We start from the raw sequence: 21443 nt of genomic DNA, 5'->3' as shown, positions 1-21443 counted from the left end.
CTGGCAAAAAAAGAAGAAAAGATAGGCCAGCGAGCTTATTGCTTGAACTTTGTCTGAAGGAAAGAATAGTAAAACATACATGTGGCTGAGTCCTCTAGTAGCTAGTACTGTGCAAATTGTTCACGTCGATGACCAGCAAATAAGAAAAATGGCATAAATGTCGTTGACTGCTATTTTTTTTTCCAACACTGCACCCCCCCTGTGTACCCGCCGTGGTTGCTCAGTGGCTATGGTGTTGGGCTGCTGAGCACGAGGTCGCGGGATCGAATCCCGGCCACGGCGGCCGTATTTCGATGGGGGCGAAATGCGAAAACACCCGTGTGCTTAGATTTAGGTGCACGTTAAAGAACCCCAGGTGGTCAAAATTTCCGGAGTCCTCCACTACGGCGTGCCTCATAATCAGAAAGTGGTTTTGGCACGTAAAACCCCAAATATTATTATATTATGCACCCCTTTGTGTACGAGCATGTCTTGTTTACGTTTTGCATTAGTTTTGATAACTACATTTAGTTGTAGCAGAAGCATTCGCTTTGTCTGTTTCTTCCCATCCCTCTATGTTCCGTTCATGCTGTTGACCTATTTTGCTATGACACCTTACCAAGTCAACCATCCTCTTATACTGCTAGTGTTCTCTTAGTGTCCAAAACTACTTGCATTCTTTTAATGCCGAGCTACATCTATCATTGCTGGTACAGGTTCCTGGCTAACTGGGACCTGCTCAGTCACCTCGAGTACCTTGACGTTTCCGGATGTTTCCAGCTGACTGGCGAAGGCCTGAGGGAACTCATGTTGGGCACACCACGTCTGCAGCCCACGAATCTCTTCTACTGTGACTACGTTGACAATGGCCCGTTTCAGGACTCTGCGAATGGCTGCCAGAACTTACAATGCTTTTCGCGAGCCTGCTGTCAATCGGGAGAGTAGCGTACTGCGAAGCACTTCCCTGGAAACAATCATCTGTCCTTGCCAAAGCTTTACATGTGATGCGGAAAACCTGAATATTAACCCATGTGGCGTAACTTTGAAATGGCACTTGCATGTAGGCGAGGGTGATGAACAACTTTTAGAGTTCTAAACGAATGGCAAAGTGGGATAGTATGCATATGTATGATATAGAAGATGTGTGCAAAACAAAGTATGTGTTAGAAAGAAAATATGGACACGGAACATGTGCTGACTGGCAGCTGAGCATAAAAGCAGTATTGTGTGCATGTTTTACCCAGACGTGCACTCGATATTGCTTCGCTTTATATTCTTGCACAAGGAAACATACAAAAAAATTGTGAACTGCTCAAATCTTCATGGTGTTACATGAGAGTGATTTTAACCATTTCGGGCGCCAATCAATTTCGTCCATTGAACTTAGTATCACCACATTCTTTGCGCCTTCACAGTCATTAAAAGCATACTGCGGCAGAACAGATTAAGAATTTTCGATAATTCAGTAAGGTCTGTGAAGTTTACAAAATGTAGGATTCATGTGTGAGCCCTCCACAAAATTATAACATCCGACATGTGAACCTCAACCATTGCATGTCCAGCAAACTTGGAAAAATATCCATCCAGCCACTTGTATGATATGCCTGATTTAAACCATTGTATGAAACGGCGAGAGGAGTTAACAACTGCTTGATATACTGGCACAATTGTGTGCACTGCGCCTGAAGTGGTTAAGCTTTTAGGCACACTAACATTTGGTCAGATAAACATTTGGCTAGGTGCATCGATTGAGGCATATAAACATTACATGCCCATGTGGTGCACGCACATGCTTTTCTGTACTCCATCTATAGCGTTTTGCACGTTTTTGGGAACCTGCAGTTGTTACTCGGCACATGTGTCCTGTCTTTTCCACTTTGCCGCCTGTTCGTTTGCTATTTCCACACTCAATTGGAAAGTTCACATGCAAGTTTTGGCGACGACCAAGGCTTTTGTATAGAGGAACTAAAAGGCTGAGCTGGATGGTGCTAGTTCGTTCTGCTAAAAGTCAAAGAAAAATTACGAGGACCAACAAGGGCCGTAGAAAGGTGCCGACCTTTGCCGGGAAGACATGCAGTTTGAATACAGGCACGCGCGAGAAAAGTTGTAAGAAGTCTCTTACTTTATTTTTTGCAAAGTATTTTTGCTCATGCACATATACCGGATAAATTCGTGTAAGGGCCACATTCATGTAAGGGATGAAATTTTCTTGTGCTGTGTACTTCTGCGTTTTGCTACTAGGTGGTGAGAGCCGCGTATTGACCTCTGATTCAGTGGTACACCCGGGGATCCGGGATGTGCATGAGTCACTGGCTGTGCTGGAGCCAGTTTGAGCAAAATGTTTGGTGTTGTGTAAGGGCGACACCTCATCAAAATTGTGAAAGTGCGGCCCTCACGCGACTCTGCGGTAAAGTGAGATGGACATCTTTCCTGTACAAGCTCGCTTCACAGTTGGTGTTTGTATTGAGTTCTTATTTGAGCTTTTCTTTTTTTTCATGCTATGGTTGTTTTGTAACCAAGAGGCTTTGAGCTATGGTTTAGCCAGGAGATTTTTTTTTGGGGGGGGGTGGGGGGGGGGAGGGGAGGCAGGCAGGGGTAAGCAGGTGTTGTCACATGTCGTTTTAGACCAAGTATCGGTGGTACATGAAATTTCAAAAGGGGTACACGTGTCCGGTGTGCCTATTCCTGCTGGCTACACCCTTGGCAAAACAAGGAGGTGAGTCAGACAAATCGGTGGCATTTGACAGTTGTGGCGAGGTAGAGACGTAAAAAAGCAATTGACAGATGTACCTTTTTAGTGCTCCTCACATGTGTATTGTGGGCGTAACAATGAATGGTCAAGGATGTTGTGTAGAGGCAATTTCCTGTGGTTGAAGCTTTTCTAAGACTCCTGTCAAAATTTTAGCATTGTTTCATAGTCATGGGTGCATGTAGTTGAGAAGTGCAGTTGCTATGAGTACCTTTGTTTCCTTGTGCAAGTCCTTGTTGGGGTGCCAGGCTATAGTGTTGATCTTGCCCCTTCCACAGTCAACTGCAAATAGGTATTGACAGAAGGTAGATATTCCACCACCTCTCCATCTACTCGATGGGGAGCGCAACATACGATGATGTGATGTTCTCGTCAAGTCGTGTTGTCACGTGAACGCTCCCAGCAAGTGGATATCATTTGTTCAAGAGACATAAAAGCTCCCTTTGGCTAATGAGTGATTAGCTGCTGGGATTTTCGTGGGCGCATTGTTATGGTAGTGTCCTGGGACTTTGCTTATTGTGGTGTAGTGGATGAGCATGTTACTGGAAATGACGTCGCAGTAACCCCATCACTCCCTTCAGAAAGGTTGAGATTTTGTCGAGATGGTTTCGATCCATACTGAAGTAGCATTACAGATAGGGACAAAGAAAGTATTGACACCACGAATGCTTGGGTTGTTCGTAATATCTATTGAAGTGTTTGGGGTGTCAAGTCTTTCTTTGACTTTGTCTGTTGTGCTACCCCACCTCGCAGCGCCAACCTCCCTTGATTCCTGGATAAGCCCCTGTGTGAATACCCCTTAGTCTACCTAAATATTCTGATTATTATGCAAAGAGCTAAACTTAAAGCAAAGAAAGGTCCTTCATACTTAAGGTGGCTTGTCTGGTAGGTTTCTTTCTGAACAAATCCTGGAGTTGGGAGCATGAGGCCCCAGTTTCTACTTTTACTCTACATTGTAGGATACTTCAAGACACTAGGCCTTTCTTGAAACTTGTGGCACTGTTGTTTTAATGGCAGGCTCGAAGCGGGCTGTGGGAAATAGTATGTAAAAAGGATGACATTGTATATACTGTATGTGTATTTTGTGTGCCTGGAGATTCACATGGCAAGTGTGGCTTCTCTGCTAAGCTTTCTGGTCATTAGTGATTACTTCAAGGAAATGGTACTTCTTTGAAACTCCCCTCTTCTGTACATATCAGTCATTTCTGCAGCGCAGTAGCTTTGCTAGAGAGATTGCTAAATGAAATGAGATAGCTTACAAAAAAATTTCAGGGCTATGCATGCATTGGCACATAACATGAAATAGCATACATAGTAGGCTTACATAAGGAATGGACCTAATGTAGTATCTTGAATTGGTGACCACATTCCAAATGTACAGTTGGTCACAGAATATTACAGGACTTGGGTTCCACGATAAATGTGAATTGCTGCTCTGTTAAGGCATGGCACCTTTATGGATCACTGTGTAGGTTGTAAAAGCTTCTAGCGATTGAAATTTTCTATTGGAGACAACATGCACAAGCATTGCATGGATTCAGCCTTTTCTAATCCCAAGCCTTATAAACTTTTCTGGGGCACTGTACCTAATTCAGAAGAAAGGTTCTCAACAATATGTCGTTGGTGAATATGGATTGCTTAAAAATATTGGCAAAATACACATTCAGGGTTTATCAATATTTGCTGTTGCCACTTCATTATGGCCTGTGTGTGTGTGTGTGTGTGTGTGTGCATGCGTGCCCTCTAAAAAAACACATTTAGCGTGTATGTGCTGCAGTGTTTGCTAATAGACAAGTGTCATAGCTAGGTCAGTGTGGCTTTTATATGATGTCACGAGTGAGCATACAAGTGCAAGCATTTTGCTTGGCTTCCTTTCCAACTATTATCGCTCCAGTATTCGCATGTTTAGTCTCAACCAATATCTTGCTTTTGTGCCTGGTCATTATCTGTACCCGTTTATTTGGTGGGCGTATGTGTGCTGTGGGAACGCCAAAGATTTTAGGGGGACAATCATTCAGATTTAGGCAATCGTTCAGAATTTTACATTAAATGTGCAAGTTAATCCACAAGTTTTGTGCGCACCTGAGCAAGGGAGGGAAGAAGTGAACATTATTATTACTGCATCAGCATGATGGTGCTGGCGGTTTGTATTGGTCAGCTGAAAAGATTTAATAGCTACTTCACTGTTGTTTATGTCTCATAGGTCACTTTAGTTAGTCTCTCTAAAGAGGTTGTGCTGTGCACCAAAGTTTTCCTGTTGCATGGTTAAGGGGGCCTCGAAGTACTATTTATTGCAGCTTTTTCTCTTGTGTTTGGGACTTTGCCCTTGCATCATTTAGCATCATTTCACTTGCTTTACTATACTGCTTACCAGAACACAAGAACAGAATGACAGGGAGGGGACACACACTAAGTGTTTGTGTCTTGTGGTTTTTATACTTGCCTTTCAGCATTAATATATATTTGACATCATTAAACCAGCTCATCCATTTTCCCATGTCAACCTGTTATCTCTCTTCGCTGATGCACATTTTAGCATACTGTAATGTTGTTGCAAAAAGTTGCTGTTAGTAGTGGCTATCCATTTGAAGAAAGATTATGAAGAATGGTTGTGCAGAAAGCAATGGACAGTGGTGCTTTGGGGCCCCCTGCGTATACAGGCTACATTACATTTACGTCTTCATACTTATCATGCGGTTGTTTGTACAACTTTGTTCAGTTGACGCTAGCATAGCATATAAGATTTCCCAGTTTCATCGAAGATAGCCATTTTTAAGTCGCAAGCATTGGCGACGATCGTTCTGGCCCAATCTGATCTCTTGAATATACAAGCATTTTTAACTGTAGCATGGAGGTAGGCTTAGACTTGTCATCCTGAACAGCGGTATTGAATAGAGCCCTTGTGTAGAGTAAGTATTGCAAGGCAATCATTGATAATTTTTCTCAGCAATAAAGATCTTAATGTAGCTTCAGTGAACAGTGTTGCCAAGAGTGCTGGACATCCATGCGATACCCATGAACTCCTTGTAGAAACACTTTTAAAAACCTTTCATTGTGGTGTTGTCACTTCTTATTTTCTTCTCTTGATGGCTATTGGGATATCACATGCATTGTTCTATATGCAGTATGCATTTGTGCTATTGTAGTGTAACTTTGTTTTTATGTAATCTATTTTAGTGTCATGTGTTCTGCTGCAGGCCACTGGTAACTCAATGCAAGTGAGACTTGTTGGCTTATAGCTTGGCTAACAATGGGTATTTATAAGGAAGGTTTCTTATATCAATTTAATATCAATGTAAAGAAGCAAACACATAAAAGGTAGCGTAGGTGACTGTGGCTATTATAATTCAGCTTCCGTGTCTTCTGAACATAGGAAGGCATATTTGCCCCAATAAATAGTAAAAATCTTGTTTCATTTGAATGTATTTCGAGTTCAAGGCATATCAGTGGCCTGCAGGAGTTGCCACCTTCTAGCACTTGTATTGTGCTTGTCCTCGCATTTTTAACATGGAAATGTTTAGTAACTCGCAGAAGTGTCGCTCTAGTCTGTGGTAGTGAAAGATTTCTCTTTCTGAAGTGTATTTTGTGAAGAGCTCATGACCAAACTTTTCTAAACTTGCCGTGCTGGTCTGAAAGTGTTTTTTCTTGCTGTACATAGTGTACATAGCAGTGCTGATGCGTTACGAGTTATCTTCTGAATCTTTATGTTTGACGCATAATCTTGAGTATCTTCTGTGATCCATTAGCACAGTTCTTGCTACAAGTATCTCTTGTCTTATCTCTCTCCCTCCCTGATTTTTTTTTTTACTAATTCAACTTGGTTTAGAATGCTGCTTCCTGTAGTGCCACTTAGGCCCATTTACATCATATCTTATTTTCATGAATATAATGCTAGTGTTTATTATATGCCACAGCCTTAAAAAGCACCTCATGCTTTTTAGAAATGCGCTCCTGTTAAGACGTCATATTCTCCTTTTCCTCCAGTTTCATGCTTAAATGTGCCATGCTGTGCCACTAGATGACTAAGGGTGGCAGGAAAGGCAACCTCACAGTAGTGGGAGGGGAATACCGAGAGGTGAACGGGAATGCAGACGTATGGCATAAAGGGGTTCCAGCTACAGGGAAAGAAAGCTTTCTTTAGGGATTATATATATATATATGTATATGTCAATAACCTGATAACTGTATCAGCAATGTACACCCACAATGTGTACATCTGGGTGTACATTGGGTGTCTAGCAAATGCAGTTGTCTCGGTGCATGCATTTATGACCCTCGTTCAAGGGCACCACCCTCCTTTTGGGTTATTTCAGCTTAATTGATGGGTGATCTGTTGCTACACTGTGTGTCGGCTGGAGCAACAGCGCATACGTAGTAACGGATCATGGTATAATGAATTGCCTGTCCTGTAGCATAACAGGCACCTTTGTAAGTTGACCAATATGGCTGCATTGTACTCTTCATTGTTCAGCATTATAATCGTATTTCTTCATTTTGTTAGTGGGTTATAAGGTGCTTGTTTCGCATTGTATTCATGGTTGCATTTTATTTGGGAAAATGTAGTGCTTTGCTGTTCAGTACTCGGAACTTCGAGCTTTGCAATGCTACAGCCTATACCGTTGGCCAAAAAAATGGAACCTAGTGTATAAGTTACTGGAGAGCGGTCACATTGCTCTAGTCTGCTGAGGGAGTGTTTGGCATGGCTCAAGCGGCATCACTAACTGATATCGCCATATGCGGTTTAACCCCTAAACCGCTGGGACAAATTTCGAAAATTTTTTAGAAGTGCAGAATTTTCTTTTAGACATGCATATTTAGCATCAATTCTTTCTAAAATAATATAATATGAGACATGCCTATTGTGTATTTTACCAGTCTTATTGAAAAAAAAAGTAGCAAAAGTCATTGCGTATTATTTATTTGTCACTTCAAAATTAGAAATTCCACATATATGCATGTGGAGCAATTGTAGAAAGTTCATGACGAGTTAACCCACCATGAGTACCAGAGGATGCTCAATGTGATGATGAGTTACCTCGTCATTGGCAGTTAAGGGTTTAATGTCTCATTGAAGTGTCATGTAGGGACACATATTCTGCGAGTTATTGGATCCTCCAGCAATCTTTTTTGTTTTTTTTTGGCTACCACCATTTATCATCATTGGCTCACATTGCTGCTAACATATGTTATCTCTGATGTTGCTCCTGTCACTTTGACCTATCTTGTCCTCTTCAACCTGATTTCTGTCAGGCCTATGTGTGATAAAGGAAACGTCTTATCAGATGAATTTTTGAATTGGCTAATCCAAAATAATTCTACAAAACTTCAGAATAAAAATAAAAATTGTAGATTGATAGGATAGAAACAGCTTGAGGTAGGTGTTGTTGTCGTACTGCTGTTAATGAATACCGAGGTATTGGTAGCTATGGTGCATAGCCAACACATATTGCTGTCTTTGCCCAAGTGATGCAGAAATCTTATTGCGATGTAAACTGATCTGTTTACCAGTAAATGTAAAGGTTTTGGCAAGAGTGAATCATTGCAGTACTGTTAATTTTTCTAGTTTTCATTCAAGAACAGTTGTGTAACACATGACTTCTCATGCATTATGGTTGAATGCAGGCTTCCAAGAAATTACTTGTAGTGCTGTGGCTCACCTGTATTGGCATTAATACTTCATTGGTGATGTTTGCATAGTGTACTTGCTGATACCTTTCTGTTGGCTAGAGAAAGGGTGCTACATTGTTCATACGTGACAGTTTAGCTTCTTTTGTTCTGCCTTATTTCTTGATGCTCTGCTACAATGGCCAATGCCGTAATGTGATGTTCACCAATTGCAATGGGGCTGCACGCTCGTGTTATAAATTAATACACTGCTTATATAGCTTTGTGCATCTATGGAAAATTACTATGAAAGATCGTTCCCGCACACAAATAAACACGGACAAGCAGAGATGGACAACAAGAACAAAAACCTCCTCTGCTCGTCCATGTTTATTTGTGCACTGGAATCATGTTTCATAATGCTATTCACAGCCAACTAATCCAGCTGTCTACAATTAGCATCTATGAAAAAGCACTGCAGTGTCGTGTTGAGATCTTTCGTGATGCTCACCAAGACAATGCTGTAGTATGGGCCGTTCAACTTGTGTTTTTATTGGCTTCTTTGTTGTATCAGGCTACGGTTGTTTTTTACTTGCAGTATTTGTGCCATTGCTTCATTTATGCATTGGATACAGTTGTTCCTGTGAGAGGCTTGCGATGATCAGGAAGCTCCTGGCTAATTCATTGTAACTCTGGGTGCATTAAAGGTCCATTGCAATGAAATTTTGCTTCGGTTAAATTGACTATGTATGGGCAGTATATACCACTAAAGCAATCTTGGCAATGCTGAAAGCTGGTAACTGTGTAATTTTCTTATTACCAGCCCTTGAACAGCACCTAAGCAGATGGTGCGTGTATCTGGTGGTTAGTATCCATGAAGGAAGTTCCAGCACATTACCTCCGAGATATTTTGGTGTGCCACGGGCACCATCTTATCTCAGAGGTCATGCCAAAGAGCTGTGCATTGTAGGTCATGCATCACTTTTGGCCAGCAATAATGGTGGCATTTTTTCGTTTTGGATAGCAAAGATGCCTATATTTGAAATCTTTTTTTAATGCTTTCACTCATACTTTAAACGTCATATTTTGCATGGAGGCTCTTCCATACATACACTAATATTAAACTAGGCTTTTTTTTAGGTCCAAAATTTTATTGCAGTTGGTCTTTAATAGAAAGTTCTGTTAATGTTTAGCAGCAGCTCTTTTCTTGTATTTTCTTGCATAGCTTGCTGCTTGTGTGGCTAGTTAGCAGAGAAAGACGTGATATTTTCATCTTCTTTTGTGGAGCACTTTAATTCCTGTATATTGTTGGCATGTAGATGGGTTGTACTTTGCTCATTTTGCTGCTTCATTTTTATTGTTTTATTGTTTTTGGGTCTTGTATGTGCACCACTGAGTTTTGCAGTATGTAAAGACACTACACTGCTACACTGTTAGTAATCTGCCTTACCTTGTACAGATGGCTTGATTTTCTGTACATTGTGTAGAGGGTGTTGTAAACACAGAGTCCCATCATTGACTATATTCCACACTGTACTAGATTGTGTTTGCCAGCAATATTAGACAGAGAAGCACATCTTTTTTAGGAAATCCGCTGGATCACTATCACATTATGATGTATACTTTCATATCCTGAATGTGGGTCTGCCAAGGCCTTTTAATGTGCTTTGCAGAGAGTATATTGACACAACACAAGACATGGTGTAACTGGGACATGAAGAGAAGTGTGGCGTGGAATTTGCGCTGAGGTGTTACAGACTTGGACTGAGCTCAAGATGAAGTAGAAATTTCTGTCTTGGGCTTTGGGTTTAGCGACACCTACTGCTAGCTATGTTTGCTGGACACCGTATGCAGAATCCGTTGGTAATGACACAGAGTTTGATGCTGGTTGCAACGTGTTGTTGGTATAAGTTACAGGGGGCTTTGTTGTAAAGCTGCTTTATGAGTCCTTGTATACTTTTTATGAGTTTCTTGACCTGTTGCAATAAAATCAAAACTTCTAATGAGCAAGAACTGATGTATTGCGAAGCAAGCAAGATCTGACAGCTGGAGCAGATGGCTTCGTACACCCCGTGCTAATGGTGTTACAAAATGTACAGGCATACTTAGCATTAGGCCCCCTGAAATGAAATGGAAGGGACCATATAATGCAACAACTCTGTCACATAATGTTATAGTTATTCCACATGCTGACAGATACTTTAAATATTAAGTTTGAAGAGGTGGTGATACGTGTATAACAAAGAACCTCATGGCCTGTCTTGCATGCAGAACACATTGCACAAAAACTGATTGTATGGCTCAAAAGGAACACTGAACTCTAACACTTTGTTTCTTTGATTCCATAGCGTATGACTTGCTAGCTTATTCATATCTGAGGATTTATTTTTGTGTAGGAAATGAGGGTTGAGAATAGAATGTGTGCATAATCTGCATCTATGAGGATTTGTAATGTTATACATAAAGTACAGTGAACAAGCTGCCGGTGATATTTTTTGGAGTAAGTGTTAAAGGAGCGCCATTAAGGTTTCTCTGCTTATTTAGCCCCATTACATTGGCTTGGCTAGCTTTCTAAGCTAGGAAACGCCAGCTGCTTTTTGTTCAATATAAATGTGATTAGCTAAATGTACAAAATGTCTGGATTTCAGTGAAAATACTGGCTGCCAGATCACATTATGTCTTTGTTCTAGCATGTAGGAATGCAGACTTCTGTGTGCCTTCCTCCATGGCGTGGCTTGTTACATGGTTTCTAATTTCTCTCTGGATGGGAAGCAGCTAAAAAGAATGCGGATTTGTGTCTAGGTTGAGGATTGGGTTAGTTGGTATTGCATTCTAAAACTGATACAGCACAACATAGAAAAAAAGAAACAAGCCGAGCCGGCTAGATGAAAGAACAAAGCACTGTTCAAAAAAAAAAAAAGAGAAAGAAAGGAAAAAAGTCAGTGCTCTGTTCCGTCATCTGGCTGGCTTGGCTTGTTTCTTCCTTTCTGTGTTGCGGTGTACCAGTTTTAGGAGCTGTGTCGGCGTCTATAGGCCAGACTGTGCACCACAGGAGACAGTATTTAAAAATAAAGTCCAGGTCTAGTTCAAAATGATTATGATGCTCAGTGCGTTACGCTGGAGAGCTAACAATACTAAGTTTTCCTTTTTGTACATTTATTAGTTTTCCTTTTTGGACATACATTATCACGTGTAAGCCTGGCAAGAACAGTTTCTATAAAACGTACTGAAGCACAGTTGTACTGAACGTCGGCCTAGTTGTCAAAAGCAATGGAAGAAATCAGTCGCGTGTGTTTCACTTGCTCGTAGGTCGCGGCATTTGACTCGAGTGCTGACGGAGCCGCCAGAATTCTTTGTTTCATAAATAAGTTATAGCTGTGAACTTTCCAGATTGGTGCGCAGACCTAGAACAAAGCTCCTTGACCTATAGGCAACGTGTCCTACAGCCCAGTGGTGCAAGACTATCAATATGTAACAGAGAAAGGCGGGCTAGTTGGTGGTCAATATTTCAATGCGTAATGTAACTGTGCAAACAACAGCGTATGTAGAAGGAAACATACTGCGCTTGTCCAGTGTGTTTCCTTCTTCGTCCGTTGTCGTTTGCGCGGTTACATTACGCATTAAAATTTCGACTATCGATAATTGAGTCATTATTGAAATATTGCTAATACAAAAACCATCGACAGCACACTAGGTTATCTATAGACTTGCCATACAGTAACATGGCACTGTTAAAACTCTAATGTAAAATCACATGACCGTAGGTAAAAATTGCTACAACAACTTTGCAACGTTTCCCTGCTACCAGTTGCATAAACCGAATATTGCCGATGGACAGTTAGAGCAAAATTTCTGGTAGTATCACTAGCCAATAATTGGAAAACACGATCACGCTGTCAATAACAAAATATCACAATATCACCGATAGTCTAGTTTTTTTATTACACTGTCAATAGTTTCATAGCGAAATGTCGCAATACTATTGATAGTCAATGTAGTGATAATTTTGATTGATTAATTAATTTAATTAATAACTTCAGCCATACTAGAACACGAATACTATAATTTAGCTGTTTAGAGTACTTTGAACGCGGTGGCTGCAAATCACTGGCACCGCAGATGATTCTGTGCACAGTAAACGGATAGGATTCCATTGTTATTCAGTTCGCGTTTCTCGAGATGTCCAACAAGGTGCCGACGAAAGCGGCGTGAAGAAGTGGGTTGTTCTAGTGCGTGAAATCTGCGGCAGTGACGCACGTGGAACGCGAAAGTGCGTGCCAAGTGCATTGGAGAGCAGAAGGGATATGCCCGATAACGCATTTCATTGGCATTTATATAATGCTACGGATCTGTGCGCAGCCTCCTGAAAGCGTCTCGTCAAGCTGGCCTCTCCACACTGGAAGGCATCATGTGGAGAAGCTCACTTTACTCGGCGACTTCGTTTTATCCGCGGAAGTCTGTCCAGTATTTGCGAGGTGTGTGTGGACGGTGACCGCCTCGACTCTGTGACTGGCGATGAAAGAGATGGCGCTTTCTGGCCACCTGAGAGCAGCGTGCGATAAGAGGATGCGTCTCGTGACGTAGCATGCGGCTTGCGTTGGATTGCTGATCACTGATGCTCACTGGGGCGTCCAGTACTGGGGAACTGAGACACGACGCGCGCGAGCAGCAGTGAAAAATGGAATCCCAACCCGCATGCTGCAGTCCATGTGCCGCGAAGCTTCGGGGAAACTGTTAAAATGCTGTACAGCTAACGGAGATGCGTACAGGTGTGTTTACTTTCCTCCTATGCAACGTGCAATCCCGCGAAATGAATGTTTATGCACCGCAAAGGTCACAACTTCTTTAACCCTTGCCTCACATTGGCACATACATATAAGTACAGTTTTGTTTTCCTTTCGTCACTATGGTAACTGCTTGCCGAATTACGTGGGTACGTCGAACAATTGGTCCCGTTACTAGCCAGCCAGGCTATGGAACTAAACAAATTTTGCGAAGTTTTCTGTAATGTAAAGATCCAAGTAGACACACACACACAAAAAAAGGCTTCTGTACCCCTGGAGGCTTTGCCAAGAATTAATAGGCACACACACGGTGTCACATATAGCAAATCAAGGAAATCAAAGAAGGCGCCGAATATAATACGCTATTCCATTAAGATGTCGGTGTGCTTTAGAGGTGCCTAAGAGTGCACATAATGTCTTACAGTTTTACATAGGAATTCACCATTTTCGTATTGCACGCAACGAAAATGCGGTTACTCGCACTATGTCCGTCAGCATACGTGATTTATGTAAACCCGTTTGCTGGACTTTGCATTCGGAGCACATATACGTTTTTGTATATGCATCCATAAATATACCCGGCAAGGAAGCGCCGCACGCCAAACCCCTCGGAAGAGACAAAGGAAACCTCACATAAAATAAAAAAAAATAAGACATACGTACAGTTAAAGGCAACCGCAATACAATTTTGCTTTGGCTAAATTCGTCGTGAATGAGTAGTATATGCTATTAAAACTGTCTTGACAGCCTGGTAAGTGCCTAGTTTGGTTATTAGCAGCTTTTTATAGCACCTAAGCAGACGACGCGTGCACCTGGTGGTTAGCGGTATGATATAAATCCCAGGCCATGGCCTCCGAGATTTGCAGCTCCCCGCGGTCGTCGTCTGATTTCGGTGGACGTGCTAAAGAACTGCGCTGCGTTGTCAACGTTTTCGGCTGTGCGTTATTTCCGGCGAGGGGTAACCGGCGACATTTTTTCAAATTTATCAAGAACGCCTATTTTTGCGAGCTTTTCATGACACGTCCCCTCGTATTTCACTCGTAAAGTTAGGCGCGGAGGCTGCTCTACATTTACGAAGTGTGAAACTAAGTGGGTTTTTTGTAAGCATGGCGGAAGGAAACTAAGGAGAGGCCCTACCCCACGGAGGAAGGAAACTAAGGAGAGGCCCTGACGTCACTCTTTGTGAAGCAAAAGTGAAGCCGGAAGTTGGCGTTGCTCATGGCGATGCTCCGCCTTTTGTGCCACCCTCCTCTCTTGTTTACATCTTTCGCGAAACCACGCCGCGCTGCGCGTGGTTTCGCGCGGAGCGCGCGCGCTCGCGCAACATCCGCCAGAGCACGGTGCAGGTAACACAGCGCAACAAGACACGGTGACTAACGCAAACCCGCCCACACAGCGCCTTTGACACGGCACGAAACCTACCAGAGCAACACGTGTGAGCGCTCAAAAAATCAGAACAACGCCGCCATTGTGGCCCATAAGGCGTGGCCATGAAGCAAAAAAAATGAAAAAGCAGCAAAAAAATAAGAACTTATACGTCATTTCCGCCACACTTTTCTCCTAGCGCGCGGAGGGGGTAGGGCCTCTCCTTAGTTTCCTTCCTCCGTGGAGCGCTCAAACAATGCCGCCATTGTGGCCCAAAAGGCGTGGCCATACAGCAAAAAAAATAAAAAAGCAGCAAAAATGAGAACCTACTACGTCATTTCCGCCACACTTTTCTTCTAGAGCACGGAGGGGGTAGGGCCTCTCCTTAGTTTCCTTCCTCCGTGTTCTGTGCGCTCACACGTGTTGCTCCGTAGGTTTCGTACCGCGTGGCAAAGGCGCCGTGCGGGCAGGTTCGCCTTCGTCTCCGTGTTTTGTTGCGCTGCGTTAGCTGGACCGTGCTCTCCCGGATTTTGCTGTGGCCAGGTGGGACAAGAAGGACTAAAGTTCGTGAAATGAACGCGCATGAAACGCTGTACGCAATGTACCGCATCACGGCAATGGCAACGGACGAAGGAATATCCGCGGGGAATATTGCCCTCTTTGGCGGAATCATGCTGACGTGCTAATGATTGTTTAGTATTGCTGCGGAGCGCGCGGGTCCGAGCAGCACGGTTTCGCGCAGCGCGGCGTGGTTTCGCGAGAAATGTAAACAAGAGAGGAGAGCTGGCCCGATAGGCGGAGCAACGCCATGAGCAACGCCATGAGCAACGCCAATTTCCGGCTTCACTTTAGCTGCACAAAGAGTGACCTCGGGGCATCTCCTTAGTTTCCATCATCCGTGTTTGTAAGCGCCCACCTAGTGGACATTCTTATTTCGCCTGCTGCTGAAGTTCTGATTGGCTGGAGGTGCCTGTCTTATTTTCGATCACGCGTACCCTAGCCCAGCCAATCAGAACTTCAGCAGCAGACGAAAGGGACACGTCCTCTAGGTTAGGTGGACGCTTACAGTATGACGCCCACTGCCTCCCGAGGCTTCTTAAGTGGTCTAGAATTTCTGCCATCACTTTCATACAGGAGCTGCTCATCGTTTATGATGTCGTACGTACGAAGCGCATGACTTCCCGAAAATAGAAAAATATTCGCTAGAATTACTTTAATCATAAAAAGTAAGGAGGCAGGCACGTGTCCGAGAATTCCGTATTGAGATTCAACGGCCAAAACAATTTACATGACATTAAACAAAATACGCGACACTAAATACAATATTTACTTTAACTGTGTGTATCAGTAAGTAATCCTCCTACAATGCCAAAAAAAAGGAAAAGAAAGAAGAAGCTCGCTTTTGCCGCAAGAGGAGTCCTTGTTAGCTAGACAATACGCTTTAAATGAAAGACGACTGGCGACGCCGTCTTCAAGTTTCGACACCAGTACGCCGTGATGTCACGGATTTTTGATGTCTGCTTGAGGCTCATAAATTTGTTATCGGTATCCTAAAGTGTGTATGTTAAAGCACCCATAGACTGAATTTAGCAAGTTTCAAGAACTTTTACTCAGCCGCAGTGCCCCAAACGCAACCGAATACTCTGAAATGTCCGACATCACACAGACGTGCCGGCGCTGGGATACCGGTGCGAAATTCAAATAAACTTTAACCTTCGTTTTCTCTTTTAATCAACACGTTACCGCGAAATTAACTTGGATAGGGTTTTAAAGAATACTTTATCAGTCTAAGTTGATTTCTCTTTCCTCTTTACTGTACCTTTAATCCCTTAACTGTCATAAAAATGTGACCCTTGAATCTTCATATCCAGAGCCGCGATACCATATAAACCAAAAATGGTTGTTCCTCCCGACGCAACGTACAGAAGGGCATCGGCCATGAAATGAAACTGGAGCAATGAAACATCCTTTTATAGGAATTGCTGACTTAGAATAATAGAGGAGCTGGACGGATGTTGTTGTCAGAGGAAATACAGTATCGAAATGACGTCGGTAAGTTTCTTCGGCTAGCATTGAAACCGATATCTAGTGTCAATCAGGAACGACACGGAAATTCCTTCAATTTCCAACACTGCATAAATTCCCTTCTTACGGCTCCAGATGTGACAAACACTTATGTGATCGTCCGTATCAGTTGTATCAGTGTCGTCTTCTGTGACATGCTGAATTTCTTTGTCAGACTTTCGGAAAGACTTGGACACCCTTTCCAGATGGCCAGTCTTGCCACATCTGCGACACTGATGTGTCTTAGCTTTGCAGTGAGGACAATTCGCCAGATGGTCCAAAGAGCCACAACGATAACATTCTTGCTCTTTCAGAGCTCGACGACTTTCAGTTGGCGTCGTATAGCATGTGCGCGTGCCACAGTGCTTTTCTCTCATATTTGACGTGTTTGTATTTTTAACGTGCTGCACTTGTGCTTCATGTCGTGCAAGTTCTCTCGCTTCTCCAGTCGCCTGATCATGCTGCCTCGCAATGGTAAGGGCCCGGGAAAGCGTAAGAGACTCTTCCAGTAAAAGACGTTCACGCAAGTATTCGTTAGTAGTTTTTTCAATAAGCTGGTCGCGCATCATGTCGTCCGCCAAGTCACCGAAGTTGCACGCTCTTACGGGACCTCGTAGAGCGGTGACGTAAACGACCGCAGTCTCACCTGGGGCTTGTGCACGTCGACGGAAACGGTGACGCGCTGCGGTGACATTGACAGAGCTCTTGTCAACTACGAGTGACCTTCAAGCGTCGCAATAGCGCAGTCGAACTCATCTGGGGCAGGAGTCCTCAACGTACCTCAGGTGGCGCTCGAAGCCAAAAAGCGTGGGTCGTCCTCCGATCTAAGAGTCTGGAAGATACGTTGTCCTTCCAAGCCCAAGCAGTTGAGCAGAATCGCCTTCCGATGCCTGGCAGGTAGATCAGAGGCGCCCGACGCCACCATGTAGTTCTTGAACGCTTGAATCCATTGCTCCCATGGGATGACCGGTTGTCCAGGTGACGATAGGAACGGGGGTGGCGGTTGTAGCCCCGAAATACTCATCGTAGAGGATGATATGCAGTAATCGACGGCACAGATGAAGGGCAAGGCGGTAGCACATGGGTTGTTAAATTCTCGTCGCCAAATATGTTATATCGTGCATATTACTCAGTATGACAGCAATGGAGGCATCACTCATTCTCTGCCTTTATTCCATACTCCTCTTCCTCCCCCTTGGGTGGTTCCAAGCACACGCCTTCTCATGGCGCTGCGGTAGGCAGCGACGCCTTATTTAACAATGACCATACGTGAGCAGAGCACATCAGGTACAGTGCTTATAGTAAATGGTTCCCTGGCGACGTATCTTGCTGGCTGAAGCTCATACTTATCTCTTGATGTTTAGGCTGGGGCTTGTCTTAAAAACACGTTCCAGATGGGGTCACTACTTGGCTTCCGAAGAGGATGAAGAAGGAAGCGCAGTCATAGATCGTTACATAAAGAAGGATGGGCTATTTTATCATCTTGCGTTTTGTATTACTGCTCCGAATTATCGGTTGAAGCCTTAAAGTTTGGCCGCAGCCACAAGGCAATTTTTAATGATCTTCATAAGTTTGCAGAAGCACCGGACAGGTTACATTACTAACGGTGCCGGTACTGCTTCGATTCATTTTTTTGTCACATGGCTTTTTTATTACAACTTACTTTTAATCTTGTAATGCCACAGCAACTGCCGATTTTATTTTGTTGTACATATTGAGATTTAATTGTAGTTATAGTTATGTGATTTCTCAGTGACTGGTAGATGGTTCTTGTGGGTATGTGCCGTGTGTTAAAAAATCGATATCAACATGGGCAACGGGCTCGCGCCTCGAAGAGAATGACGGGCGCCTAAAAGATTCTTCCGGGCTACAGGAGGGGCCAGATTCAGGGGCCCCCCGGACTAAATTACGTTAGACCATCCAAAATTTGTCGCACGCAACGCGGCGAGTAAGTGCGACGCGCGACGTCCAGGCAGAGTGTCAGAATCTTCCGATAGCTGTCGAACCAAGCAAGCGAAGTGATGGCGTTCAATCAGGCGCGACGCGACGAGATCTGCCGCCTGGCGCGCCAGATCAGCTGCCAGTCTCTTCAGCTCAAGGACATCGTCGACAGCATCTACCAGCGCGGCCCGAGTCCCACGAGGCCCTCTTCGGCGGCCGCGACCTTCCCGAGCAATCCTCCGGATTTCTCGGTACAACAGTCGGGGGCAGGAGGCAGCAGGGGTAGCGGCCGCAAGGTCATGCCTCAGATCGGCAAAGACTTCTCTGTGAACACCAAGGTCACGACCGGCGCTCCGGGGCGCAGTGGTTCGTCGACGCACTTCTTGACGGTCCAGGTGCCCGTCTCTATGGCGTCGCAGTTCGTGGCCACGCAGAAATTCAACGACGGCGAGATCGTCGCGCGCCAGACCGTGTCTGGCTCGCTGGGCTCGGACGAAGGGCTCAAGCTTCCCACGACTAGCCACATATCTCGGAGACCCAAGCCTCCGCCGACTCCCAAGCCCAAGGCGGAGGAACCGGAGCCCGAGCATCCGCGGCCCTACGAGGACGACCCGATCTGGGAGGTGTGGGAAAGCAACATGCTGCGCTTGATCCAGCTGCTGAAGATGCTGCTGCAGGAGCTGCGCACCGTGTCCGATTACACCAAGATCGACGAAGCGACGCTAATGGCGGCCGCGAGCGTGGCTGGGAGCGGCGTGCCTTTGGCCGAGGCCATGGCCTCGGACGCGTTCGCCTCCAAGGTCGCGGCCAGCAGCATCATCGGCGGCATGCACAACCGAGAGAACGTGAGCAACGCGCTCAGCCACCCGACGCCGTTCCCGCAGCTGTACGCGCCGCCGCCGCCTAAGGTGGAGTCGGTCGAGCAGCTGTCCTCGGAACCGGTCCGGGAACACATAGACCTGAGCATCTACTTCCGCAAGCTGGCATCGCAGATGGACGCGCTCACACAGTCGCTTAAGCCTAACCCTTTTCCACCGCATGCCGGAGCTCCCATGGCGAGTAGGTGCGTTGTCAAAAAAATTTGCAGGCTTGTAGTATCATGCAATATATTTTTTACTAGTGTCGCTCTTTCATCATATCCCATTCAGTCGCATATTATCTTATATATTAGTTAAACGTATCGAATTTACATATATATTTAATGTGGCCCTGGGGAGACTACCTTGAAAGCAAGTCAAGGTGTTGGGATGGTGCTTTGTGGATATTATAGGGAGCCGATATCCGCAATTACGGACTACTTAAATATTTAATTGTTGTGAAGTCAGCCAACGCTGCGTTTCTGTATACAAAGAATTTAATTGCCGGCTAAATATATCTACGCATCAGCTAATTATTAGGTGTAAGCATTACCAGATTGGAAAAATATAGCCTTTCGTCATTGCTAACGGAACATGGCATGTCGAACGCCCCGTGAAGAATGGCAGTGCCTTCAGCAAAGAGGTCATCCGTAGCAATACCTTGCACTTTGAAGTGAAATATTTATAAATTTTGTCAGAACCCATTTCAAGATGGCTGTCTTTAACTGTTAACCGAGAATTATCGGGAAAAGCTAGAGCATAGAGGAGGGGAGGATTTGTTCATTTTGCCAAACACGTCCGTGGTTTCTCCAATAAATAAATAAATAAATAAATAAATAAATAAATAAATAAATAAATAAATAAATAAATAAATAAATAAAAATAAAATAAGAATAAGGACAACAACTTAATGTGACGTTTAGGCAACTCCTTTATTTTTTCCCTTCCTCCGTGCTTCGTAGGCTGATCCCTCTTGAGGAAAATGTCGGCCGGCTCGCGCACAATCTCGCGGGTGTCTCGAGGGCCATCGCGAGACCCGTTGACCCACTCGATGTCCTGATGTCCTCCAGGGCGGCGGAGGCCAGGACTGGAAGCCCGACGGGACAGCAGTTGCAAGTCCGCGCCCACGCGACGATGGACGACGGCGAGGGCCTCATATCCATGGCGAACCGGGCCAACGTGAGCTTCCAGCTCGACGAGTCGCCCATGCAGCCGTCTAGTTCGGGAACCAGCGGCAGGGGCAGAGCAGGCGTTCAGAGTGACACCATGGCACCGCTCGTGGCGAGCGTCAACCAGCTGACGGCTCACATGACCGAAGTGCAGGACTTGTTCCGGCGCGCCATGGGTGCCAAGCCAGTGCCCAAGAGGAAAGAGGGCCTGAGCATCTCCGAGGAAGAGGACCTGCGGTACTGCATCAACAAGCTCACGGACAACATGGCCAACATGTCGCGCGATCTGAAGAAGGCTCTTGACGAGCACACCGTGGTGCCCGTAAGCCGGCTCATCGATGAACTGGATAGCGAAGAGGAGGATTGCTAAGGCCTGCCCGGTGCAGGTTTTACTGTTTAAGTAGGCACAGGGCAGTGCTGGAACTGATTTGACCATCGGCTGCTGGGCTGTCAGCGCTGTACGGACTGAATCGACGTGAACGATCACCGCCTTGCTGAACTGTATTTCGTTCCCTCACTGCCCAAATTGTTGCAGCTAAAGCTTCGAAATTGGCAAGATGTACCGCGAGGTCAGAAGCTTAGTGATCGACCGCTGCCTGTATGGAAATTCACAGGGCGACTAGTCTCCAGCGCCAAATGGTCAACAGCGCGATCATGTTGATTAAAATATTTCGGCGAGTCTGGACGGTGCAGCTTACAAAGATCGACCGCTCAATATGTGGGTTGCCCATAAGCGGGGCGGCGCCTTACGTTTACTGCTCTCTCACTTTACACTATCAACACACGCAATGATGTGGGTGTTGTGAAATCGTCCCCTTAAGCATTAGGACTTGTTAATTTACATATGTAGCTTCTCTGAGACGTCCTATTTTCAGTTAACCTGGTTATGAGTGATTATCGTGCGCTCAGTACACGGAGTCTTGTTTATCTT

General features: G+C 44.7%; 2 protein-coding genes across 3 annotated transcripts in view; both read left to right on the top strand.

Annotated features, from left to right (window-relative positions):
- Window positions 1-10345, top strand: part of LOC139060792 (F-box/LRR-repeat protein 5-like) — a 34300-nt gene extending 23955 nt beyond the window's left edge. Inside the window, exon 9 of the mRNA XM_070539941.1 lies at window positions 696-10345. Coding sequence (XP_070396042.1) covers window positions 696-924 — 229 coding nt within the window. The 3' untranslated portion in view covers window positions 925-10345. The remainder of the gene's footprint in view (window positions 1-695) is intronic.
- Window positions 10346-18342: 7997 nt separating this feature from the next.
- LOC139060791 (uncharacterized) lies at window positions 18343-21197 on the top strand. 2 transcript variants are annotated; one of them, XM_070539939.1, is made up of 2 exons: window positions 18343-19549; window positions 20414-21197. In XM_070539939.1, exons 1-2 carry the CDS (start codon window positions 18567-18569, stop codon window positions 20880-20882), a joined length of 1452 nt encoding a protein of 483 aa, XP_070396040.1. In that variant the 5' UTR covers window positions 18343-18566; the 3' UTR covers window positions 20883-21197. The 2 variants fall into 2 exon arrangements, with proteins under 2 accessions (XP_070396040.1, XP_070396039.1); XM_070539938.1 differs by having other exon boundaries at window positions 20306-21197.
- The last annotated feature ends 246 nt before the right edge of the window (window positions 21198-21443 follow it).

This window comes from Dermacentor albipictus, chromosome 6 (assembly GCF_038994185.2).
Source record: "Dermacentor albipictus isolate Rhodes 1998 colony chromosome 6, USDA_Dalb.pri_finalv2, whole genome shotgun sequence".
Classification (NCBI taxonomy): Eukaryota; Metazoa; Arthropoda; class Arachnida; order Ixodida; family Ixodidae; genus Dermacentor; species Dermacentor albipictus.
Note: the sequence above shows the minus strand (reverse complement) of the source record. Positions and strands in the feature narration are given on the sequence as shown.